General features: G+C 37.0%; 1 protein-coding gene across 2 annotated transcripts; it reads left to right on the top strand.

The window, feature by feature from the left end:
- The first annotated feature begins 630 nt into the window (after window positions 1-630).
- LOC138691052 (zinc finger protein 718-like) lies at window positions 631-27345 on the top strand. 2 transcript variants are annotated; one of them, XM_069812715.1, is made up of 8 exons: window positions 634-871; window positions 981-1130; window positions 1563-1638; window positions 3053-3452; window positions 8310-8501; window positions 15282-15449; window positions 19863-20055; window positions 23375-27345. In XM_069812715.1, the coding sequence occupies exons 1-8, from the start codon at window positions 755-757 to the stop codon at window positions 23852-23854; spliced, it is 1776 nt and encodes a 591-aa protein (XP_069668816.1). In that variant the 5' UTR covers window positions 634-754; the 3' UTR covers window positions 23855-27345. The 2 variants fall into 2 exon arrangements, with proteins under 2 accessions (XP_069668817.1, XP_069668816.1); XM_069812716.1 differs by lacking the exons at window positions 19863-20055; window positions 23375-27345 and adding an exon at window positions 17619-19856 and having other exon boundaries at window positions 631-871.
- The last annotated feature ends 207 nt before the right edge of the window (window positions 27346-27552 follow it).

Here is a 27552-nt window from a genome sequence, read left to right on the forward strand (position 1 = left end):
AATGGTTACACATTTACACATATGATTTCTGCAAAAAAAAATAAATAATATACTGTAACAGGTATTTACTTTGTTTTTATTTAAACTCTCCTTCCTGACATACAAGTAGGTAACTGATAAGTAATAAATGTTTTACAGAACACAATACGTAGGCTACCTACAACGTGGATTATTGGTTATGACTGAGTTATGCTTTTCTCTTGGTCTTTAGGGAATCTGAAGAACGACAAATTCGGAGATTTAAACTTGTTGTTACTGCAATTTTCGTCATTGCACACATTGCCTTTATTCCGATGCATGATTAAAACGTTATTATAACATCTCGCATCCCTTTAAAGCACGTGCTGGCTGAACGAGGCTATGACCAGTGCCTTGCCTGCCGCTTGGGCGCTAGTGTCGCGAATGTTGGCAGAAAAAGTGTTGAAGTTTCGTGACTGTAAGTATTAGACTGTGGTGATAATTTGCGTTCCTCGGCTCTCGTGATACAATGCTCCAAGCGGTTAGCAACAGAGTACTAGAAGTCTAGGAACAATCGTGGAACAATAGACTGTTTGATAGTAGCGATCCTAGTGGCTAGCAACTAAAGCTCAACTGTCATTGAATGCTTATTCCCTACGTGAGTGTATATACAAGACTGTGATTAGTGATAGAAGTATGCAATCTTTACCGGTATATTAATTTCTCTGATTGTTTTGAATGAAATTGAATTAGCTAAATATTCTTCCTTAGGCCAGCTGTGCTTTAGGTGTGAAGAATGGCAAATGAATTTTGTCGACTGTGTGCTAAACAAAAGACAGGCATCGGAATTTACGAAGAAGAAGGTTTGACGCTAAATTTGTGCTCAAAAATCGCAAAATGTCTGCAGATTCAGGTACGTATTTTTATGTCTGCGTGTATCTGTTAGTAAGGGTAATTAATTATAAGTATTTCTATGATGGCGTAAGTGCTCCATCACATTAATTAGTTTTGCATCTTTTCAGATCCAGCCAGATGATCTATTGCCAAAGATGGTTTGTCTTGAATGCTGTTTTAAACTGGAACAGAGTTTAGAATTTTTTGAGGCAAGCTCTCGAGCTCAATCATTGCTTCTGTTGAATGCGGAAGTACAAAGGGAAGGATATGTGGATGGCGTAGGTGTTCAGACTATAAATAAATATTTGTATTGTTCTGGTGTGCCCGCAGCATTTATGGAAAAAATTATAGCATATGTGACCAAAGAACTAGAGATCCAGGGTTCGATTCCCTGTGAGAAAAGCGAAAGTCCATATTCCTTACAAAGGAAAAGAGCGTCATTTCAGGGAATAGGGATTACTTCGTATAACTCTTGTCATTTGCTGTGTTTAGTTCTGTATTATCTCACGGTATGGCTTTACGCCTTGGTGATCTATATGGTCAGGGAAACCCGTGATAGCACATTTACTGTCGTTTCTCAATCCCCAATGGAGTGAGGACGAAACAGATCAAACTAGCACACATGTTTAAGGATGTTAATGGCGATTGCCCTGTCATTCAATACTACACACGGATTCTGGAGATGAGTAATTTCCCTTATTCATTGCCAGCTTTCACAGCAGCAGCATCTTCCGGACTCCAAAGATTCTGTTCCATGCAGTAGTTTCAGCAATTCTAACATATTAGGTAAGAATGGATTATAATATTATTGCGAAAGATCTTTCTGTGCTGTTCTTATAATTTCTTTGTAGAATTAATGAGTCATTTTCTTGAACTCTCATGGGCATATCTTTGAATATTTGCGGAATAAGTATTTATTTTTATATAATATGTAGACTGAGGATTGATAGGCACTAAAATGGTAATAGTAGGCAGGCAAATAGCCACACAAAAATTAATAACTAGCTTAGGCACAAACAAACTAGATTTAATGTCATAGGCCTATATTGTAAATCAATCTGAAATTAGTGTCCGTAATACTCTTAACTAAAATAAGTTAGGAGGGTGTTAAAAAGGTATCTCTGGGTACGTCCACGAGAAACAATAATACTCTTAATTTTTTAAAACAAATAAATTTTAACAAAAGTTTGATTTTCATAAGCTAAAAACGCGATAATATTGTTAGCACAAAAATTGGATGCTATTCATAGACATTTCGCTAGTCCGTGCTACGAGCGTGCTAAACTAGCCCCGGCTATCGACTGGTTACTTGTACAGGATTCATATCATATCGTTAACACTGGTTTATGAATACAAAAAAACCTTAGTTTGCTGATCAGCCACTGGAAGCCCGAACTAAGAATGTAGGATTGACATTCATTTTTTGCTTTGGAACCACAGATTTTTTTGTATGCAAATTGTTTACTGAGTAGAACTGTGCAAATTTAATTTATTAAGGGTGATATATTTATTAATTTGTGCCTTGTGCACATTTTGTGAAGTTATTCCATTTTTCTATTTAATATGATGAGTTAAAAAAACGCATAAGAAATCAGTTATAAAATAATTATGTTGTATGTAGCAAGATCTATTATTCAATTGATAGGATATTTTATGAGGTTTTCATGACTGAGATATCTATTGTTAATTGCTTTTATTTATGTCAGTAGGCCTTGACTGACGAGTGTATAAGGACTGGCGCTCTTACAGGAGGCCGGGGTTCGGGTTGGCCCACAAGCATTTTTATAAAAGAAGTGATTTAAGATAACTACTGTAGTGATTGGACCAACCAAAAACATGTATTAAATGCATTTTTATTAAATCCCATAGGAGAGTTTGTTTCCCGAGGAGCAAACAACATGTTGTTATATCCTAATGTGAGCGATTTTACTTTCAACCTGATCATTGCAGCTTTGGATCTTACACCTGCAGACCACTTGTTCAAATTCTTAAAATACTGTGTTATGTGCCACCTTCTTACTTTGGAACTTTCTGTACATATTTTTTCCGTAGCCTGTATTTAACTGATGTGATAATGTGACAATGAAAATTATGATGGCAGCATTGATAATGATGGTGATGCAAAAAATGATGGTACATATTGCTCTCTTTCAATTTGTTTTGTGGAATTCTTTTTATGTTGGTGAATTTTACTTTTCAGAATTAACTCAGCCACCACAGCTTAAATTAAATCAGCAAAGAAAGAAAGATGTAATATCAGAACAAAGAAAAGAAAGAAAGAGGAATGTTGTACATTGTAAGACAAAGAGAAAATCCTTTGAGGTGTTCAAAGTAAATAAAAGTAAAGGCACATCAAAGCAGTTTCAATTGGTAACTAAACAAGGAGATACATTGCAACGTGTGCGATTAGATGAGTGTTACTCTTGGCAGTGCACAGACTGTCCTGTTGTACTAACTTCGTTGCTGGAGTTGAAAGATCATCATCTCAAGTTGCATGGACAAGCTGTGCGCTATCAATGTATTGAGTGTGCAAAAGTGTATGCTGTGTACAGAAAGTTTACAAGACATGTACGACTACACAGAAATTATGGTAAATACAGGTATGGATTTACAAAATATTTGCATGTACATTATTTCTTTGTGATGGTGGCAACGACAGTAGTGACGGCTGGGGTAGCAGCTTGCTGTCGGCAATATGCTATGTGGTATCATTACAGTAGAACCTCTATTATCCGTGGTAATGAAGGGGGTGGAGTGAACGGTTAATCGAAAAAATCGGATAATCCATGGCATAAAAAGTTTTCATAAACTAAGTACATAATATTTTCGTAATTTCCTCCATGGTCTTTTCTTTTAATACGCTAGGTAGCGTTCACTAATATAAGTCTGTTTTGTTACAATTCATGTTTGATTTTCCGATAAGTCAGTTAATAAAACATTATTTATTGTACTTAAGTATGGTTTTCAACAACAGGTTTTTAATGTCCAAGGAATCTCCTTATGTCTGTGGAAAGATAGGAATAGTAGAGGTCTCATGTTGTAGATTTACAAATTTTATACAGTTTTTATTTTGTTTTTTATTAGCCTAAATCGCACAAATTTGTAATTCCTGTTTCTATTGTGATGTGAAATGAACCACATTTCTCTTTCCCAAACCACTCAATTACTGGCACTTTTTTCCATAGTACAACATGTTTTCTTTTGACACTTGTAGAAGACATTTTTCATAGAAGTTAAACAGTACGACCACTCGAAGAGTAGGCAATAATGCGTAAGGATAAAGGTTCATATGGGATGAATATTAGTGGCCATGAACATTGGAGAAAATATACGAATTATCTATTTTCTGATCTACTCAATATTAACTTTAACAATCATTATAATCGTTAGATCACATCAAATTTCATTTATCAATCAAACATTTTTAATAGGAAATGAAATATCCACAGTAAAATTCTTAATATTCACCACTTTATTGTAAAAAAACACTCTGTAGAAAAAATTGGTACTAATATAATGTACTTCATATTTTTTTCTGCGACAGAGAAAGACAGTCAGATAATCCACCAATCGGTTAATAGGGTGATGGATAATCGGGGTTTTACTGTAATTCAGTGCACCACAAACCATTAATTGAAAATATTACCAAATATAAGCAGTTAATACATCATTTACTCATCCAAATTGAGAATGAAGATGTTGAAGCTGTGTGGTTTCTTGTTCCAGATGTTTGTTGCATCTGTTTAACAATTACACTAGCCTGCGAATTTCAACTTTGTGTTTGTTGCCTAAACTAAGTAATGTGATTTTATATAATGTCGATGTGCTGAATCCGAATTTTCAATCCGTTTGCTTCTATCACGTCAGGTTTGTTTGCAAAATCACTTTAAATGTATTTTGTAATTAAGTGAATTTCATCACAAACGTTTTCATTTCACTTTTTTATTTCAAATTCAAAAACAATATTTAAAAGACACAACTTGCTGAAATTATGTGTACGCTTGTTCATACATGTCACTAGAGTGTTTTTGCTTTGTTTTGTCTTGTTTACTTCACTATTGGATGTATAAATTAGCACAAAAAATTACACCACTTGCTTCTTAGTTGAGAAAGTCCTCCTGTTCCTCTTCGGGTATTCACGCTTTAACATCCAACAATAATCACCAAGCATACTGATGCTCCCGCGTCCCTGGTACCTTCTTTCGAACTCCTGCAGGTCCTTGTGAAATCGTTCATCTTACTCTTAGCTGAAAAATCCTAGATTTTCGGCGAAATAATCTAGCTGAGAAAACAGAAAATTTTGATACTCATGTTACAACCAAATTCCTTGTATGTTTCAAGCATGTTAGCCACAATGTTTCGGTAATTAGGATCCTTGTTGCCAAGAAATTTTAAAACAACTTCACAAAACAACATCCATGCTGATTTCTCCTTTTCATCCATACTGTTTTTAAATGCTGCACCAGACATGTTTTCTTATGTCAGGACCATTAAATATATATCTTCTTTCAATTTGCTTCAGATAGTAGTGGAAATTTCTCACATATGTACTCGTACTTAAAACAGCCTCCTTCCTTATTTAAAGCTTTTACAAGCTGTTTCATTAAGCCAAGCTTGATGTGGAGAGATGGCAGAACAACTTTAGTAGAACTCACAAGGCTTTGGCGCACAACATTCTTACAACCGACTTCCAAATTTTGTCGAGGTGGCCAGTCTTTCATAGTCCAATGATCAACTCGTACCCTACTATCCCACAGGCAAAGAATGCATAGAAATTTGGTAAAACCAGATTGTTGACCCAGCAACATAGTAAGAACTTTGAAATCCTCACAAACTTGCCAGTTGTGTTCCTATAGTCTAGTCGGAATAACAGCAGTTGCAAATTTGTGTATAATTTTTTGAGGATCACTGAATAGGCAAAGGGCACTGAACCAAAAATGTGTCCGTTATGAAGGAGGAAATCCTTTAAACTTCGCTTGGAAGCATTAATGAATTGGTCTTCTTTCACTTAGGTCATAGTTTGGAAGTCCAAGTTTTAGCATAAATTCTTTCACATTACTGCAATATACAAGATTATCATCTTCGGAGAAAAAGTATTTAAAACCTATTTCACGTTGTCAGTACCAATAGAATGATGTTTGTTTAAGATTTTCTGGTCGCACAGGGATTGGTACATTAGGCACAAGTAAAATGGCTCACCGAACAACTGAATACACGATTTGATTTTTATGTTTAGAATCGTACTCCTTCACATCACACAAACAGAAGTAGCAGTCATTACTATGGTTCGACTGCTCTCTCCAAACCATAGGTATTCCAAAAGGTAGCAACAGTCTTCTCCAATTAATCAAATGACGAAGTTCTTCAGTGCATACTCTACATACTTTATGTGGTGCCCAAGCTTTACTTTGGTCTCCAAGTTTGATTCCAAAATAGGCATGGTATGACTTTTTCACAGTCTGTAATAATACATCTCTGCTTAGGCAATGTGTATATCTTACATAACTTATATAACAAAAGTGGTCTGGATTATTTGTTCATCCTCGATGCAACATATTAAATACTTTCTTACTGAACTAAAAACTTTCAACATTCTACTCCACAATACTCCACAAAACTGATTTCGTTTCGTTTCCAGTTGAAACGCAGACTAATGAAATGTGAGAGAAACTAGACGAGTTGAGTTCAGTCTCTCACCAAGGAGTGGCTGACATTTCTATCTTCCACAAATAAAAATAATGACATGGCTGCACGTTATTTCGTCCTAACTTCCTTATGTCCTTGCACCCCCTATGTGCTAAGAAACATCCAGTGTTCTTGGTTTTTCAATATAAACACCTTAAACATATGTTGAATACATTTTGTTTTCATATCCTAACATACTAAACCTACATATGTTAAAGTATTACAGTTTAAATAATTACGCTATAAATTGTCGTAATATATTATAAGAAAATTAAAATAACAAAAAAATGGTACGTGATAGGAACTTTTTGGCTTTGAATTTGATTTCAGCGTGCTAAAAATGCCCTAAAAACATTAAAAATTTGGAGGCAGGAATTTCATCGCAGACTAGTGTTATTAGCTTATCTCTAGCTGCAGGTTCTGTTGAGAAAGATGCTATTTTCCAGTTCTTTCAGGGCATTGTTGTTATTTAGTCAACTGTCCGAAGACAGATCTGAACCTCATAAGTGTCAATAAGGCATCTAAGGCAACTAAGCCAGGAGATAATGGGGTAGTGGGCTAGTTCCTTTCCCGTCCATTGCATACATCGCTGACTAGATACATATTACACTAATCAGACTTCAGATGTATATAAACTATTGTTCTTTCTCGGACACATATCATCAAGCGAGATGTACTGCCTAATAAATAGATGTAGTACATATCAGCCAGAACCTCACTCGGAGGTACTTTTGGGGTGTGTGGATTATTTTATATAATTTATTTTTTAGAGTTAGGGAATTGAGGAGACCATACATTCAAACTGATAATTCTATCCTTGAATACTCTATGAGAATAGTTGGTCTTATGTGGTGTGGCAGAATACTTTGGAAAAAGACAAAGGCATACTTTCTGTGACATCATACACAGACTATTGTTTTATGGAGGAACTTCATAGAGCATTTGAGGATAGGGTTATCAGTAGGAATGTGTGATCTTGTTGATCCGTGACCTAAATTCGGGTAACTTTTATTTCTGAGGAACTCTGAAAAACGAAATATACAAGAATAATCCACACACTCTGGAAGAACTGAAAATTAGCATCCATGAAAACGTTGCCTCCATTTCTCAACAGGAACTGCAACTAGTGATGCATCCTTATATCTTACACAGGCGCAATGATATTTGGAACAAGAAGGCAGGCAGTTAGCTTCTTTCTCGATTTGAGTGAGTTATATTTTAACTGTTTGTATTTGGTAATATTTTACATTAAATAGTTTATGATGTATCGAATTACTGATACTACACTGCATATCACCGATAGCAAGCTCTCTGCATAACTGGAGTCTGCAAGTGGCTTGGCTCAAAGCCAAGTACCTGCATTGCACTGGCTGTTCACTCTGTTTTTATTGGTATCTCTAGTAATATGAAATAATAATACCGGTACTTACTTATGGCTTTTAAGGAACCCGCAGGTTCATTGCCGCTCTCACATAAGCCCGCCATCGGTCCCTATCCTGAGCAAGATTAATCCTGTCTCTATCATCATATCCCACCTCCCTCAAATACATTTTAATATCCTCCCATCTACGTCTCGGCCTCCCCAAAGGTCTTTTTTCTCTCCAGCTTCCCAACTAACACACTATATGCATTTCTGGATTCGCCCATACGTGCTACATGCCCTGCCCATCTCAAATGTCTGGATTTAATGTTCCTAATTATGTCAGGTGAAGAATACAATGCGTGCAGAAAATAATAATGCTACAGTTGCAAATTGATTTTTTCATGAACAGTTGCGAGGAATGTAGGAAGTCATTCTCATCAAAACAAGCTATGGAGAACCATAAAGTTCTTCACTCTGGTGCTCGACCCTATGTCTGTGCAGAATGTGGCAAAACATTTCGTCAGATTGGTTCTCTGTACACTCATCGCCGTGTTCATCAGACGGATCAGAATGGATTTTCGTGCTGTGACTGTGGTAAATTGTGAGTATAATGCTCTTCAGTATGCTAATATAAGTCAGCTGACAGTTTTGGAGATTTTACATGGCAATTTTTGTGAAATTGCTGAATAAAATATGAAATATGTTCCTGTCAAACTCTTATCTCCTGTCATTGCCCCATTGACTCTGGTCACCATGGATAGTTTATAAGAATAAATAAAAAAAAAATGTCTGCTGATTGTTTTTAGTTCGAATATCAGGATTTTAATTAGGTGTGAAAGGAATAAGTGTTTATGATAATAGTTATTGTGATCATTAAGGGGACACTCAACTTAAAAATTGGAGAAAAATTGTCATAGAAATGAAAAATTAAATTTCTACACTAATTTACGTGACAGAATAAATCAATACGCAGAATTCTTCCCCTATTCACAGTCAAATTCACAAAGCCAAAAAATAAAAAATGATCATTAAAAGTGATATTTCAATTAATGATTGATTAAAAATTGAAATATTTTTTATTTTGAAAAGTATTGGATCTAATGAGCTGAGATTTTGCATGTTACTTTTCATGTGTATATTAAACTTTTTCTCCAAATTTGAAAAAGATTGGTCAAATAGGAAAAAAGTTCCAAAATATAGTTGAGTGTCCCCTTAAGATGTCAAAACTGCCTTTCTTTAGGGTACCAGTAAGTTATTTACAAAACTGTGATTTTTTGTAACTTTTAGGCTAAGTTCATTTACGATGAAAGAGTAATGGAACGGAGAAAAATTCTCTCCGGCGCCGGGATTTGAACCCAGGTTTTCAGCTCTACGTGCTGATGCTTTATCCACTAAGCCACACCGGATACAACTCCGACGCTGTTTAGAATAGTCTCAGATTAAGCTCCAACTCTTGGGTTCCCTCTAGTGGCCGCCCTCTGCACTACGTCATCCGGTGTGGCTTAGTGGATAAAGCATCAGCACGTAGAGCTGAAAACCCGGGTTCAAATCCCGGCGCCGGAGAGAATTTTTCTCCGTTCCATTACTCTTTCATCGTATGATGACGCAGAATATCTGCATGGAAATATCATATGTACTTCGGTACATTAAAATAATAAGTTCATTTACCTTAGATAGATGCACCAGTAGTGTTGGCTTTGCATGCAGAAGACTTGAGTTAAAGTGCTGACATGCAGTGGTGTCTCATGGCCTAGAATTTGTTTAATTATAGTTTGTCATGCGTGGTACTAAAACTAAAAAGCCATTTCATTATTGCTCATAAAATTACATTACCTTTACTTGTATTCCACTATTTTACTGCGATACAAATGCGGCTGTGACAGAACTGAATGAGCCCCAACAGTCGTTCCTCTCCCAGTGCCTTCACTCACAACATCCGTGTTACAGGATCTAGCATCTCCGTGCACTGAGCGCTATGCTGAACCAGGAACTATGTCATACTCTCCTGTTAAGGTCTGTATTGGGGATCTAGCATCTCCAGACTAGAATTTATCTGTCGCTTCCACAACAGAAGACTATAGCACCTCTCCGCATAGATGAAGTCCAAACCTTGACTATAAAGAGAACGAGACTTCCTCTATATTTGAGAGTTATTCGTAAATATCTTAAATAATATATTACGCAAATTTTCATGCGGGGCTAAGCCCCGAAAGCCCCAAAGGACGAGACGCCCCTGCTGACATGCCTAAGTGGAATTTAAAGTGAACATAATGTTGGGGTATTCCCATTTTCATTGTTAATATTCAGTATAATTCACAAAATGAAATAGACGAGCAAAGTTGCATTACTGTGCTTTGCCCATGGATCCAATAGTCGAAGACAGATGTAATAACTATCCATTCATGAGGAACTGGCCTTCTGTGCTCGAGGTTGCGGGTTCGATCCCAGCCCAGGTCGATGGCATTTAAGTGTGTTTAAATGTGACAGGTTCATGTTGGTAGATTTACTGGCATGTAAAAGAACTCCTGCGGGACAAAATTCCGACACACCAGTGACGCTGATATAACCTCTGCAGTTGCGAGTGTCGTTAAATAAACCATAATTTTTCATGAAGGATATTCATGGACCTGGCGATGTCACAGCCACAGGTATTTTGGATTGCAGTTTGCTGAGCACTTGACTCTTCTGGACTGTTCTTGAATTAATTTATATCCTTTTTAATGTGTGCATCTCGTACTATAGTGACTACAAAATAACATGACATGAATTACATTTGGGCATGTCTCTTTTGGAGGCCTGCAGCCAATCGTATTACAATGGTGTCATCTAGTTTTGATGCTTTGCTTTCCACTGTGATAACACTGTCATTTATTTCAGTGTGCTCATAAAATGTACTGATTGTGCAGTAATTTAACTATTCTCATGAAGAAGAGTTATTTTTAAATTCCTACTATATAGGATCCAAACAGTGTAATCAACTCACAAAAAACGAATTATTGTTATTCTCTAGCCTCTGATGTTGAAATAGTATGCATGTGGACAATGCAGTGTTGAAACATTTAAGAGGATTCATTTATTCACCATCAATGGATAATTAGAACAATGAATTATGTTGCATATTAAGAAAATTCGTACCATAAAAATGTGTAATAATACAATGCAGTAATATAGAGTCAGTTCAGACTTTTCCAAAAAAAAAAAATGTCAGTACAGTGAGTTTTCCCATGTTGATACATACATACATACATACATAGTGTGCAATAAGCATGTATGAGGCTCCAAGATACATTAGAATATTCTGTCACAGATTCAGTTGCACTCAGCAATCTAAGTTAAAAAGGAAAGAAAAGACAGGGGATTTAAGGAAATCTCAACGACTGTATGCAACATCTGAACTCGAATTAAAGTAATAAAACACAACACGTACTTTCTTTAACATAGTAGTGTATTTTATTTGATATACATAATCACAAGGTACGAAATTAACTAAGCGAGTTAGCTCAGACGGTAGCATTTGAGACTCTCATTTGGGAGGTCTCGGGGTTCAAGCCCCGTGACCGACCAATTTGGCTGGGGCTTTTCATGATTTCCCTCAGTCACAAAGGCAAATGCCAGATTGAAAATTTACATGTCACGATTCATTACCACCTCAATCAACAATATCATAAACATTAATCAAAATGTATAATTAGTTACATAAACACAAACCAGTGACAACACACAACAGAAACAGGAACTCAACAATAGTAAAAACGGCCTACTGCTATACCCACTTACTTACTTACAAATGGCTTTTAAAGAACCCGAAGGTTCATTGCTGCTCTCACATAAGCCCGCCATCACTCTGCATTGTTCTGCATTGTGTAACTTTCTCCATTCTCCTGTAACTTCATCCCTCTTAGCCCCAAATATTTTCCTAAGCACCTTATTCTCAAATAACCTTTGCCTTTGTTCCTCTCTCAAGGTGAGTCCAAGTTTCACAACCATAAAGAACAACCAGTAATATAACTGTTTTATAAATTCTAACTTTCAGCTTTTTTGAGAGCAGACTGGATGAGAAAAGCTTCTCAACTGAATAATAACAGGCATTTCCCATATTTATTCTGCGTTTAATTCCCTCTTGAGTGTCATTTATATTTATTACTGTTGCTCCAAGATATTTGAATTTTTCCACCTCTTCAAAGGATAAATTTCCAATTATATTTTCATTTCGTACTATATTCTGGTCACAAGAGTTAATCATATATTTTGTTTTTTTTTCGGGATTTACTTGCAACCCTATCACTTTACTTGCTTCAAGTAAAATTCCCGTGATTAAATAACATAAGTTAGGTCAGATACAACAGTGTTCATGAATGAGATAGTTATATACAATAGAAGTAATTTAATACAGTTATATGAACACTTTTTAATGATTGAATAAAATTAATAAAATCGGTTAAAAACCTGACATGTTTCGGAGGTGTGCTCCTCCATCTTCAGTGGTAGTACCACGACGTTGGTACAGATGTTCGACCGCGTAACGTAGCTTAAGGAAGACGTTACGCGGTCGAACATCTGTACCAACGTCGTGGTACTACCACTGAAGATGGAGGAGCACACCTCCGAAACATGTCAGGTTTTTAACCGATTTTATTAATTTTATTCAATCATTAAAAAGTGTTCATATAACTGTATTAAATTACTTCTATTGTATATAACTAAAATTCCCGTGTTTTCCCTAATCGTTTGTGGATTTTCTCCTAATATATTTGTCATCCACATAGACAAGCAGCTGATGTAACCCATTCAATTCCAAACCCTGTCTGTTATCCTGAACTTTCCTAATGGAATATTCTAGAGCAAAGTTAAAAAGTAAAGGTGATAGTGCATCTCCTTGCTTTAGCCCGCAGTGAATTGGAAAAATATGAAACTGGCCTATAAGGACTCTGCTGTATGTTTCACTGAGACACATTTCAGTTAATCAAACTAGTTTCTTGGGAATGCCAAATCCAATAAGAATACTGTATAAAACTTCCCTCTTAACCGAATCAAATGCCCTTTTGAAATCTATGAATAACTGATGTATACCCACAGATACTAAAAACATGCACTATGACAAAAATGGAGTCAAGGATGCTTTCCAAGAAATTCAAGAAAATAGTGGATTGAATGATGCTATACAACACTTCACATGGGTATAACTAATTTATTTAAGCCTATCTGTGAAACTAATACACTGTTATATTTCTTCTTTTTTCGCTTTGATTATAGCATTAAATCTTTATAAACAGCTGGCATGTTGAAACTATATGATGCTCCATTGGTTTACTTGGCTCTGAATGGCCAGTTCCGATTGAGCTTATTGTTGAGCTGTTCCTTATTCACTGATCACATTATATAACATATGAAGAAGAAAACCACCAGGATCGCCACCATCAATTGAGAACAACTGCTAGATGGAAGTACAGTTGCTCCATGCAAATCAAATGAGAGTTATGACGTAACTTCTTATGCAGCAGCTAGATGGCAGCATAGTAAAATTGATCAAAGTTGTTGTCGTCATAACCTATAAGGCTGAGCAATCTGTTATGGGAGTGTAGCCAACACAAGTGAAGCCTTCAGCATATAGAGCCAACTGAATGAGTGCCAGAAATTTATGGAGAAAATGGAAGCACGTTGAATAAGTTTAGTTGGTACCAAATTTAATTTAATTTGGAGAAAATGTCCCTTAAAAGTGGCAAACTTAAATTTGTATTTCTTCTTATATTGAAAGAAAAATGAATTAAATGAAACAGAATAATCCTACTGATGAGTTAGGTTAGATCTGAGAGTTCAGCACCATTGATCTATTGTGCCTACCTCTTTTTCTAGCACAGAATACTGAACACAATTCCATTCTTTTACTGTCTGCATGTTTCAGCGATGTTTTTTGTGATGCTAGGAACCATTTTTTATATTCTTCCGATTTGAGCTTCAAAACCGTTTGTAGTTTCAGAAGACATGCAGAAACCTGTCTGTGAAGTAGGATCTTTGGTTGAGAAAATGTCCAGTGAATTTTCCAGGAGCTCTCTCTCTCTCAGGCAGAATGTTTTGATATGCCATAAACTTTGACATGGAACCCCATTTTTCTTCTGGAAGAAACTATTTTAGGAGTGTTAATTGCCTTCATTCAGGTTTGAGCACTCAAGTCTCGGCTGAAGTGGCAAAGAAGACTATGGAGGACAGTATGAAAGGAATTGTTATTGTATTATATTAATTATGTTTTGTTTATAATTTTGTAGTAATTTTGTATCATACTGATTGAGCAGAAGAGAAGGCTGAATGACCTTAATTCTGCTAGTTAAAATGTTGTTGTTTTCTAGTGCCAGGCGTTTGACAGTAAAGTCATTTGACCTCTTGCACTCCAATATTTTTCAAAGATATTATCATTGTCAGCCACTGAAGCACAGTTTTTGAGGTGTTCCGAATCCATTTCTTGGTTTGAGTTGCACAATGGGCAGTTAGGGGACTGATATATTCCAATTCTATGCAGGTTGCTGATGTTATACCGCCATTCCATTGTAAGATGTTTAGTTGGGGGACTATTTTACATCTGGATAATTTTACCTTAATGGTACTCATTTCATGTTGGAGTGGTTAAATGGGAAGTTGTAGCCGATTTAAGTGAACACCATATTTTAACGTTTTGGTGGCTACTTCATTCACATACAACCTGCTGTTGGTCGACGGGTCCATTGGACCTAGCTGGGAGATCTTGTTGATCACCAGCTTTCCCTCCTTAAGCCACTGGAGGACGATTTTAGTGCCATAGCAGGTCAGCACTAGGAACAGAAAAGTAGAAAGAGGAGGAAGGAAAGTGAAATGAACCCCTAGGCCTCGAATGCTCTAATACTATATGGGGTCGAAGGAAGTAAGAGTTCAGTCAGAGGACTGGATAGGAAAGGATAAAGAGGGAATTAGGTATTGAAAATTATACCAAATTGGGTCATTAACTCATCAAGCTGACCAGTGCTAATTAATGAGTAGCCCCTCCCTTTAGTTCAGCTTGTAAAATTATGCTTACTAACAGCTAATTAACTTTCGGTGTTGGACCCCGGATTCATTTCACCGGCATTATCACCTTCATATCATTCATACACTAAATAACCTAGATGTTGATACAGCATCGTAAAAACCCAATAAAAACAGCTAATTAAAATAAACCACTATTATTATTATTATTATTATTACTACTACTATATTGTTAATTGATGAACTAGTGGACTTACTCGTGTATTTAACACGAGTAAGTCCACTAGTTCATCAATTAATTATATTCAAGTGTTAAAAGTGGTGTACGCAAGATTCAAAATGTACTATATTGTGTTTAAAAATAAGAAATCATGTTGTATTTCTACAGGTTGCAAACCCAGCAGTCCTTGGACTTGCATAAGAAGTCACATTCTGGTGCTCGTGATTACACTTGTGACATTTGTGGCAAAAGTTTTGTGGTGAAGCAGGGATTAGCTTATCATATGATGTCACACTCTGGTGAACGTCCTCATTGCTGTGAACTCTGTGGAAAAAGGTATCAGAAATGCTTAATGGAAAGTCTTTATATGAGTATTTATTTAACTCAGTGATAGTAATAAAAAAAATACCAATATTACAATAAAATTTTTACTGCTTTCATAAAATTAATTTTATTACGAACTCTTCTTTTATGTTTAAGTTTTAAGGTAATACCGGTATATTAATTTCAGTTGATTACATAACCTCGCCCAATCCTGTAATAGATACTTTTGCACTGAACTGTCTATGTCCAAATGAAAGTGTGGTACTGACATGGCCTCTTGGGAATAAGAGGTACATCATTAACATTTTTCGCTTCTATTTATTTATTTTACTTTTTATTTTTGTTGTATGTACTGCAAATCCAAGTCCCTTCTATATAATAATTACTAAAATCTTCTATTGTCTGGTTAATATTCCTGAAAAGTTGAGTTTCCTATGTTTATTTTGCTTCTAAATCTGATTGGTCATTTCCAAATGTTACTGTTTGTGAGGCTATCAACCGAAATTAAGGCAAAAATTTCCCAGTTAAAAAAAGTTGCTATTATGTGCCTGTATTTATGATGGTAGAACTAGCAGCTACAGTAGACCCCTGCTAGTCCGAAATTTCAGGTAATTCAAACCGAAATGGAAAAGTCGTCAAATTTCTAAACTTAAGAGAAGTAAAGAAGAAAAAATAATATTTGCCAACGAAAAATGGTTTTACAATGTTTTTTAAGATATCAAAATGTAGTACTGTCTTCAAAAAAACGAAATTATAGTAGTCATAAGAAAAAAAGTTTGTTAACATTTAATACTAGCTGAAATCACCCGTTGTTGCCTGTGTTTTCCTTTCTGCTTCTATTTTTCATTAAATTGGTTGTTAGGCTTTTCGGAAATCTCGGAAATCCAACTACAGACAACCAAAACGAATTGTCTTTACTAAGCTTTCCTCATCCCTAAAAAAATGAATCTTTCTATATCGTTCACGTACTTGAATTAATGAACTTCTTAGCCAAAAGCCTGCCAGGGTTAACTCAATTTAATCATCTGTAGATCAGGCATCGGAAAGAAAACATTTCATCATGTGCCTTACGTTCAACTGTTTAAATATATGTTTATTTGTTTTGGTTTATTTATTTATTTTGGTTTATTTATTTATTCATTTATTTATTTATTTATATTCTGACGTAGTTAATGCCATTAGGTCTTCTTCCACACTGCCAGAAATACGAGTAAAATAATAGAAAATCAATCTTATTTCATGTCGTGTTATTTTTCCATGGCCTCATGGAAGTCGATGTTGAATACAACAGACAATAATAAAGAACAATTGACTGTATAAGATTGCATTTTAATATTATACATCAATGTTTCATCGTATTTATTTTTATTTTTTTATCTTTTAAATTAATTTAACGTCCATTTGTCCGATTTTAATGTAGCCTTTGTTCTTCTCCTGGTTATGAAGGTTAAATGTGGAAACTTTAACAAATATCGGTCAAAGCGTGTAGATTTATATAGAGTACATACATATATACATACGTAGCCACATTGACTTTTATATATAAGATAACAGTTCTCATTATTCTTTAGTCACTGGTACATAGAGATCAGTTCATTACAGCTTTCAACTCATGACTTACACATGCATGCACATACATAACAATCCAATTTCTCAGCAGTCTTTATATGATTAAGTTTTATGATCATATGTTGTGTTGCAGTTATGATTTTGGATATTCCGAAAATTTTTTAAACTGAACAGTTTGGATTAGCTTGATTCTGCTGTACAGCAAGCTCTCGATTTCTGTGAGGATTATCTAGTTTGTGAATTATCGCGGCATTACTGAAATTTATTTTATTTTTGTTACGAAATTTTTAATACATGTAAATAAGCTTGAAATTGTGTGCAGAAGTCTCAAAGTAACCTTGATGTAAAAATGATCTGTCCATAACAAGCTACCTCTTTCCAGTTTACTTTCTGATGCAAATCTTTTTGTAAGGCTTGTAGTTATGTATATTTCTCACCTGATGACCAGACGAAACAGAGGAAACTATTATTAATTAGTTGAACACTTGTTATACTAGCCACAACAATCCATGCTATTCTTATTGTTCCCTTCAATGTATGTACAGTTATAAGTACTGCCCATGAAAGGAAACTGCTCCATTTGTTGGACCTAGACAGTGTGTTTTATTACAGACTGAATGAACTAAACTGTAGAATGATGGCTAAGAAGTGGAAGATGACGACTCTCAGGATTTCCTACACAGGAAAATCAATCATCTGTTATCATCACGTTGATTGCTGCATTGAAGAATTTGAAAATATGGACAGTGAAAATGTTCAAGAGTGGTTCTGTTGGATGCATGTGACAATATCGTCTAAGGAATGACTGAAGTGTAGAGGTGGGAAGAAGAGGTCCTAACAGTAAGGGAAGACATGTGTGTGGACGTTACAGCTTTGGAGTGTGTTGATACTGTTCTAGATTATATGGGACATTGGTGTTTTAATTACACTGATGGTGTTGCATGTTATACTTCGTAACTTAAATGAATCTCGAAAGCAAAAGAACATTATTGATTACTTTGTCGTGTACCAGTCTCCTCCCTCTGGTGTGTCATCGAGGTGGAGAGAGGGGAAACAGGAATGACAGGACAAGAGGGCTGAAGTTTAAAGGAGATGCTGTGTTATTATAGTGAAGAAAAGGAAGACTATTTAACAATATTTGTTTATTGAAAAATAACAAGAAAATAATATTAGATGCTTTTCCCTGCTTCTGGGGTAGGGGAAACAGAAGGGTCGCAGTATAAATTGGTAATTTAGAAGTTCGTCCTGAGAAGTCGATCTGTGAAGGGTTACAATGGATGATAGTAAGATTTGTGTGAGAGGGAGGCAGAGGTAATGGGAGTGCCTAGAGTAGAAAAAGAGCCAGCTTGCCCTGATGTGGTATGATGTGGGGGAGCAGAATAACGAGAGAGATGGAATCAGGTAGTTGGCTAGTTCTCGCAATCGAGGGATCTAACAAGCCATAGCTCGCGATTTTCCGACACAAGAGCAAGGAAAAGTAGATTATCGGAGGATCAACAAGCCGTGGCTCGCGACTTTCCGACACAAGAGCAAGGAAAAGTAGATTATTGGAGGATCAACAAGCCGTGGCTCGCGACTTTCCGACACAAGAGCAAGGAAAAGTAGATTATCGGAGGATCAACAAGCCGTGGCTCGCGACTTTCCGACACAAGAGCAAGGAAAAGTAATTACCGACGCCAGAGGATGTTGAGGAGAAAGTAGGAGTTTCGCAATTCGGGGAATGAAATATCAAGGGCAGGAGAATAAGAAAGGGGAGGTCTGTAAGTTGTGTAGGAGAAATATATTTATGATTATAGGGTAGGTAATGGGTGAGAGAGACAAGAGTGCAGACGGCTCTCTGTTCCCGAGGTGGTGGCCATGTATGAACACATCCAAGCAAGAAATGGCAGTAAACCTGGTCGGTAAAATGTCGCTCATGGCTGAGAACGCGTTAGAGCTGTTCCCTTGCCAGTGAGTGAATGAATGTTACGGAAGCTAGTCCGTCTTATATACCCATCCGAGATGCACGCCATGTCTCCTCCCCTTAGTGTGGCCTGAGGCTTGATGATGCTGCATATGTCACAACACCCGCGAAAAATATTGTCTTCCTCCTTAGCTTTGGCCATCTGGTGCTCAGACCGCCAGGCGCCAGAAGCCACTCTTCGACCAGTTGCTCAGGCGAGAGGTTAAGCATGCATTCAGTTTCTAACATGAGGGGAGACAGCAGCAGGGCTCCAATATTCTGAAGGAACACATGGGCATTATCTGAATGTTGCAACGAATTTTCACCAAACGATAGAAAATAACATTTTTATGGTCTGTGTAACTGTATTACATTTTTGCCAACAATAGGAATCGTAAGTATTTTATAATTTTATATTAGACTATTTTATACTTTTACAGTACTGGGAAGCAAGAAGGCAAATGGAAGGACTCCAAAATGCCGAGCATTAGCAACCAACCAACCAACTTTATTATTAAAAGTGATAATTGAATGTGTTAAATGTTTGGATATTGCAGTTTAAAACAAAGTATTGTATGTCTAGTATATAAAAAGGTTCAGCCTACAGTAAAAAAGCAAAAATCGTATTATCCGTGTTTTCAGTTATCCATGCGCATTTTTCCAGTGTTTAGCCAGATAATCGAGAGTTTGTTGTATTTCGGAAATGTTAGGAGCTTTTCCATATAGTTGAAACATTGGAAAACTATACCACAACCCAACAACGACGAAAGTTTCAAATTCTATAATGCAATGTTAATTTTACTCCTCATTATTGAATTCGTATCTTTATCCCTTGAAGAAAGTTAATATTGAGAGAAGAAAGAAAATCTTAATAATAGGTGGTTTTCATGATTAATATGCATATTATGTAACAGGTGCAAGACGGTTTATTTGCTGAAGAAACATGTGGCAACACATTCTAATGTGAAAGCACATCAGTGTGATGTGTGTGGGAAGCAGTTCAGGGAGAACAGTACGCTTAAGTTACACACTCGTATCCACACAGGTGCTATGCCATACCACTGCGAGTTCTGCAGTCGCCAGTTTCGCTTTCAGGGTGTCTATGTGGTGAGTATATAAGATTTATTATTATTATTATTATTATTATTATTATTATTATTATTATTATTATTATTATTATTATTATTATTATTGAAGGGGTAAGAATAATATACATAGTCCTAAGCCACACTGATAACATTTTACAGGAAAGCATATTAAAGGTTTAGGGTTCAATACTATTAAGTGCGGTACCATAATTTCTTCGGTGTATAGTTATGACATTTATTGAGTAATTTTTATAATATTTTACCAGTAGCTTACCAATATCATTAAGAAATGAACTCGCACAACAAACCATTTTTGTTAAAGTTGTGGCTTTGGACTAATGTTGGCCTGGGTAGCGTAGTCGGTATAGTGGTGGCCTTTTGTGTTCGAGGTTGCGGGTTCGATCCTGGCCCAGATCGATGGCATTTAAGTGTGCTTAAATGCGACAGGCTCATGTCAGTAGATTTACTGGCATTTAAAAGAACTGCGGGACAAAATTCCGGCACACCGGCGATGCTGATATACCCTCTGCAGTTGCGAGTGTCATTAATAAAGCATAATTTAAATTTTTTTGGACTAACTCATTCTCACCACTTCTATTATTATTATTATTATTATTATTATTATTATTATTATTATTATTATTGTTGTTGTTGTTATTATTATTGTTATATCACCTTTACTTTTTAATTTCGCTGTAGAATATGCCATTAGGAAAGTTCAGGATAACACAGAGGGTTTGGAATTGAATGGATTACATCAGCTTCTTGTCTATGCGGATGACGTGAATATGTTAGGAGAAAATCCACAAACGATTAGGGAAAATGCGGAAATTCTTGTTGAAGCAAGTAGAGCGATAGGGTTGGAAGTAAATTCCGAAAAGACTAAATATATGATTATGTCTCGTGACCAGAATATTGTACGAAATAGAACTATAAAAATTGGAGATTTATCCTTCGAAGAAGTGGAAAAATTCAAATATCTTGGAGCAACAGTAACAAATATAAATGACACTCGGGAGGAAATTAAAGGCAGAATAAATATGGGAAATGCCTGTTATTATTCGGTTGAGAAGCTTTTGTCATCAAGTCTTCTGTCAAAAAGTCTGAAAGTTAGAATTTATAAAACAGTTATATTACCGGTTGTTCTGTATGGTTGTGAAACTTGGACTCTCACTTTGAGAGAGGAACAGAGATTAAGGGTGTTTGAGAATAAAGTTCTTAGGAAAATATTTGGGGCTAAGAGGGATGAAGTTACAGGAGAATGGAGAAAGTTACACAATGCAGAGCTGCATGCATTGTATACTTCACCTGACATAATTAGGAACATAAAATCCAGACGTTTGAGATGGGCAGGGCATGTAGCACATATGGGCGAATCCAGAAATGCATATAGAGTGTTAGTTGGGAGGCCGGAGGGAAAAAGACCTTTGGGGAGGCCGAGGCGTAGATGGGAAGATAATATTAAAATGGATTTGAGGGAGGTAGGATATGATGGTAGAGACTGGATTAATCTTGCTCAGGATAGGGACCAATAGCGGGCTTATGTGAGGGTGGCAATGAACCTACAGGTTCCTTAAAAGCCAGCAAGTAAGTAAGTATTATTATTGTTATTGTTAAAATTACATGAGATATTCTCCTACTTTTACTTCTCTTTCAGGACCATCTAAAATGGTCCAATCACAGAGAAATTTGTTGCCCATTTCTTGCTTACACTGAATTTCCTCTGCAGTCCCATAAGGTGCTGTTACCACCCATCCATCCAAGCTTTAGGAGTATATATGGAGTTAGGAAACGTGGGAGAATTCCTGATAAGAATGATCCTCCACTTGCTGGCTAATACTGCTTCTGTTCTACCCAATTTGAACGTTGGTAACAATGTGCTGAGTGTTGAATAACACTAAGACTGCAAAAATGAAATGTTGCTTACGATTCTGTTGGGGTATGATACCTTCTCCATACCACAAACTCTTCATCACCTGTGGGAGTAATATGGGTACTTGAAAAATAAAACTTATTCGGAGGCTCTGACGAGGAACTTTCTGCTCATTCCACAGAGTAACTCTGTCTCAATGCCATCTGCTCCTTTTGATCCAAAGGGACCCAACCAATTTCTCTTCCAATACTTTTTATCTTCCATCATTAAGTTTCTTTCTAGAGCACTGGGGAGTCACATCCAGGAAATTAAAATTCTTATCCAATATTAATAGGCTTTTAAGGCTGAACTAAGGGACCTAACTCAAAGCAAAGGAACTGTTTTTTATTGCTTACCTAAAACATTTGTGAGGTTGAAGCAATTCCTCTAGCAGACTTCTACATTATAAACCTAGGGGAGTTAAATTGTAGTTGAGATTTGGCACATTACTAAAATACCCTGCACCCCCGAATAAGCTGTGCACCCCACTTTTGAAAGGCACAAAAAATTATAAAAATAAAACTTTCAATAAATGTATTCACGACAAATTAAAAACAATTAAACACAAATACAGTTAACAATAAATTTTATCCTGGAACAAGATTCTCCAGTCTCTGATGCAATTTACAGGCTACAGCATGATTTCATTTTCATGTTCCCCAGCATCTTTGATAAATAATTTGCTGCAAGTGAAGGATCGCAATCTCATACATTTAGTGGTATTCATTTTCAGATTAGAAAATATAAGACGCAGAAAATATATGCTTGCACTTGATTCTGACATATGTAGGCCTAATACTAATCTAAACACTATTAAACAGAGTTAACAATTGAAATATCTCCACACCAGAGGCATGCGGTGATGACGTTTTCGGGGAAGCGATTCCATGGAAGCTTGTATGTAGGCAACAGGCATCGAAGCCCAGTCGAGCAATGGCATACGCTTCTCTTAACGTCACACTACCGCACGCCACTGCTCCAAACAAAGATAATGGCATGTGCTGCCACTTTAGAAGTTATACGGAGGAAAATCGGGCAATGTTGTCAACTTCATTTCAAGTAAGCCGTGTATCCGCAATTTTTTTTTTTTACTGTGTATTTCGAGGGGGGAGAAGTGCGCAGGGTGTTCGAGAAAATACGGTAATTTCTGTATTGCATTAATGACCCATAACCCCATCAACTAACTGGAATTTCCCTGTCTCTGATCGGGTCAAAAATCCTGATAGAACTGATATTTAACCCTTGCGGTGAATTTCAATTGCGATAGGAAGACGCCATCTCGCACCTGTATGCCTTTGATTGCTAGAATATGAGCAGTGTTGCAAGCAAGATGTTTAAAGATGTTGTGCTAAAGAAGAAGGAATATCTATGCAGTACAGTTTGTAAGATTATAATAAAATTAGTTTAATTAATATTCTGGTTGCAGATTCATAGAAGACAGCATACTGGAGAACGTCCATACAGTTGCAATGTTTGCAAGAGGGATTTCACTAACTGGGCCAATTATAATAAACACATTAAGTGCCGTCACCATGGAAAGACTACAAGTGTGAAGGAAACCGCGAACTTTAATAATTGTGCTGCTGCTGAAAAGTTAATTCAAAGAATAGACACCAGTGATACATCAATTATTGCTAAGGACCGGAGCAATAGGAATGAAATCAAATCAAGAAATGATGTAGATTCTGGAGTAACAATTGAAGAACCTACTTCTACAGTAAGAATAAATAAAATGGTTAGTTCTTTGTGTTCTATTCAAGAAACATCTACTGCATTGAAAGATAACAGTTTTACTTCTTCACAATTATATTCTCATGTTACTCAATCTACTGATGGTCTGACTGAATGCTTTTATTCAGCAAATATAACTCAGGAGTTCAGAAATGTATGTCAGTTACAAAACTAGGTGAAAACAGAAGAGAACAATGTCTTCATAATAAAGAATTTTTCATTACATGTAAAATAATTGTTGTTTTTTAATGTCTTCAGATATGGATGATGAAGGACCTCTACTAAACTTACAGATTTTAATTTAATTCCTGAGGTGAGGGTACCTGTATGGCTGAATTCATTACTTCTGATGATGATAGGTGACAATGAAAAGTAATAAAATTGAATTTTTGACATGGATAAGAAACAAATGATGAATTTTGCCTGCAGCATTATCATTTAAGGGCAAGGTCTTTCACATGCTGTAAGTCTGTGACAAGGGTTTGTAACTTCATTTCTCTTACAAAGGAAACATTGCTAAAGATTTTTATCACTCTTAAAAATCGTATTCTCAGACGAATTTGAACACATGAACTTTGTGAATAATGGTGAATGTACGAGCTGTTGTAGATATTAGAGGTAGGGACGAACCTGTAATCGAGATTCGTTGTTGAGTTCATCCCTAATAATTATCTGCAGTGCCTCGTATAACCACTCATCCATCAAGAATGACATGGTCAAAAATTCAAGTGAAGGACCAGAAACATTAATTGATTTATTTGTAGTGGCCATAAAATTTTTATCAATTCAAAATATGCAAAAAAAAAAATCTATTTATGAAAACTTTATCCTTCAATTACGAGGCGCATCCAAAAAGTAAGTTTCCCCGATTTTTTTCCCCTTGAAAGTAAACGTAATTAGCCGTGTCAATTGCGCATGCGTAACAGATCTATGACGTATCAATCATATGCCAGCCGGACAGGTCCTGCCTGGTGCCAGTAGCGTGGCAGCAGTGGTTCGAAATGGAAGCTCTTATTCCTTCTCCCACCGCCTGCGAAATTCGGTCGGTGATAAAGTTATTTAATGCACAAAGCATTGTGCCAATTGAAATTCATTGGCAGCTCTGTCAGGTCTAAGGGCCGAACATCATGAGTAAGCAGATGGTGTGTCGCTGGTATAGGCAGTTTTCCGAAGGTCGTCAAAGTGTCCATGATGAAGAGCGCAGTGGGCGACCGTCCCTCATCAATGATGATCGTGTTGAGCTGGTGCGGCAGTGCATCATGGAGAACTGTCGCTTCACGATTATGGCGCTGAGCAGCCATTTTCTGCAGATATCGCGATCCTTGTTGCATGAGATTGTCACTAAGCACCTGCTGTTCAAAAAAAATGTGTGCCAGGTGGGTGCCAAAAAACCTGACACCCGAACACAAAATGCAATGTTTAGGAGCAGCACTGACATTTCTGCAACGGTATCACGATGACGGCAATGAGTTCCTCGACAGGATCGTCATGGGCGATTAGACTTGGATTTCGCACTTCACCCCAGAAACCAAGCAGCAGTCAATGCATTGGCGGCATAGTGGATCCCCGGTCAGGACGAAATTCAAACAGACGCTGTCGGTACGGAAAGTGATGTGCACGGTGTTCTGGGACAGGAAGGGCATTCTGCTCATTGACTTCCTTCCAAGAGGTGAAACAGTGAACGCTGACAGTTACTGTGAAACACTGCGAAAATTGCGACATGCCATTCAAAACAAGAGGCGTGGAATGCTTACTGCTCCTCCATGACAATGCTCGTCCACATACGGCTCGGCGCACAGCAGCTGTTTTGACGGAATTTGGCTGGGAGTTGTTTGATCATCCACCCTACAGTCCTGATCTTGCTCCCAGCGATTTTCACGTTTTCTTGCACCACAAGAAATTCCTGTCCTCCGGTGAGCGTTTTGGCAATGACGAAGAGCTGAAGACGTCTGTCACACACTGGTTCCATTCACAGGCGGCAGAGTTCTGCGACAGAGGGATACAAAAGTTGATCCCACGATACAACAAGTGTCTCAATTCTGATGGTGGCTATGTTGAAAATAGCTGAAACATTGCTGTACCTGTTGCCAATAAATGTTTTCCTAAGAGTGTGTGTTCTTTTTTTTTTTTTAAATAGGGAAACCTACTTTCTGGATGCGCCTTGTAAATAGGTTTATATTTGGTGGAATTTACTTACTGTCTGTAAATTTTGGTTATACTCTAGGAACTAGAAAGAAATAATAAATCCAGTGTACATGCAACAATATAAACATAGGCTACACTGTACGAATATAACTTCCCTTCAACACTTGTGTTTCCACAAGATGAGATTCAGCAGTGTTGGTGTGAAGGATATTCATTACAGTGTTATTTCACAGTGCTAGTAATCACTATGCTATAAAATACTAATTTTCACTGCACTCCTTCAATAGTTTCCTTTTAATACCGATTTTATAATATTGTAACTTTTAACTCAACAATACTGTTACTTTTATTAAACAATAATGGCTTTTTATTTCTGAGTTTAAATACACCCGTCAACAATGGGTATTCCACTCAACACAGCAACACAGTATTCGTTATTGCACTCCACAGACGACAATGACAATTCACGCGGATTATTGAGAAGAACAACAATGTACTCCTAATCTCAACTAATGTTCACAAAGCACTATGTACAACAAAACTGTCAGTTCTCAGTTTTCAGTTCGTTTGCTTTGGCTAGTTCTTTTAGCTCACTCGCTCAAGTTCACGGTACACTTCGAACCCAAGACTTTTCAGACGCGTTGCTTCCGCCTGGACGCTGCCACAGTTACTCAAGTTCATGGCACGTCGAACCCAAGACTTCCGGACGCATTGCTTCCGCCTGGATGGTGCCACAGTTACTCAAGTTCACGGCACGTCAAACCCAAAACTCCCAGACGCGTTGCTTCCGCCTGGACGCTGCTGATTCACAAACTGAACTGGCTGTCCAAACTAAACTGGCTTTGCTTCCTGTTCTCGCTGCTCACAGACTGAACTCGCCGCTTACGTGCCTGCCCCTTTTATTTACTAAATCACACTTTCTCGAATGTACTACTTCGCGTAGCTTCTACGGATGTCGAGAGGATGCGCTTCTGGAGACTTCTCCGGCTTTCTCCTCTCATTCGCAGTTGCTTTTCTTCCCCCTCTCTGCCGTGGCCCAGCGTCTCGTCGTTTTTCCTCTCCTTTCCTTGCACCATGCCCCAGTGCCCACTGAAGCTCGCCTCGTCTCCCGCGCCTCCTTCCTTCCCGCGCGCCCTCCCTTCTGCCGGAAGTGCGTTCAAATCCCGAGACGAGAACTTTCCAGCACGGTTGCCACAATATCCATTCCACACACCAACTGAAAGAAGAAAGACACATTTTGCTCCCACCTGCATCTCTGCCTTTGTTTGTAATGGCATATAGAACTTTGAAACATCATGCCATCCCAGTGAGCAGCAGGTAATTCAAGTTACAGATCTAGACCACTTTAAGAAATTCATATATCTCTCCAATATTTTGTTGTTTTAGTTTGTGTATTTGGCTTCGCCGTGGTAATAGTTGAGTGAACAACTGTAGCTGAGGTAGACAATTTGAAATTTGCAGTAGCGGTGCGTCCTATGTGTTCAGTGGTTCAGAGAACTCCCAGGAAAAGAATTTAATTGTTTAAATAAATTTATTTATAATTTAAGCTATCATTCTTTGTTTCTTGCTCCTCTGTAATAAGTTTACTTGTGGCTCTGCTGTATGAAAACCTATGAATCACAGAGATCAAATACATACAGTACTTACAAGGTTCAGTTTCTCCTCTGAACCTCTCCGAGCCAGCTTCTGGACTTGCGTGCGGGGCAAAAGATAAGAAGGAATGCTGCA

This window comes from Periplaneta americana, chromosome 16 (assembly GCF_040183065.1).
Source record: "Periplaneta americana isolate PAMFEO1 chromosome 16, P.americana_PAMFEO1_priV1, whole genome shotgun sequence".
Taxonomy (NCBI): Eukaryota; Metazoa; Arthropoda; class Insecta; order Blattodea; family Blattidae; genus Periplaneta; species Periplaneta americana.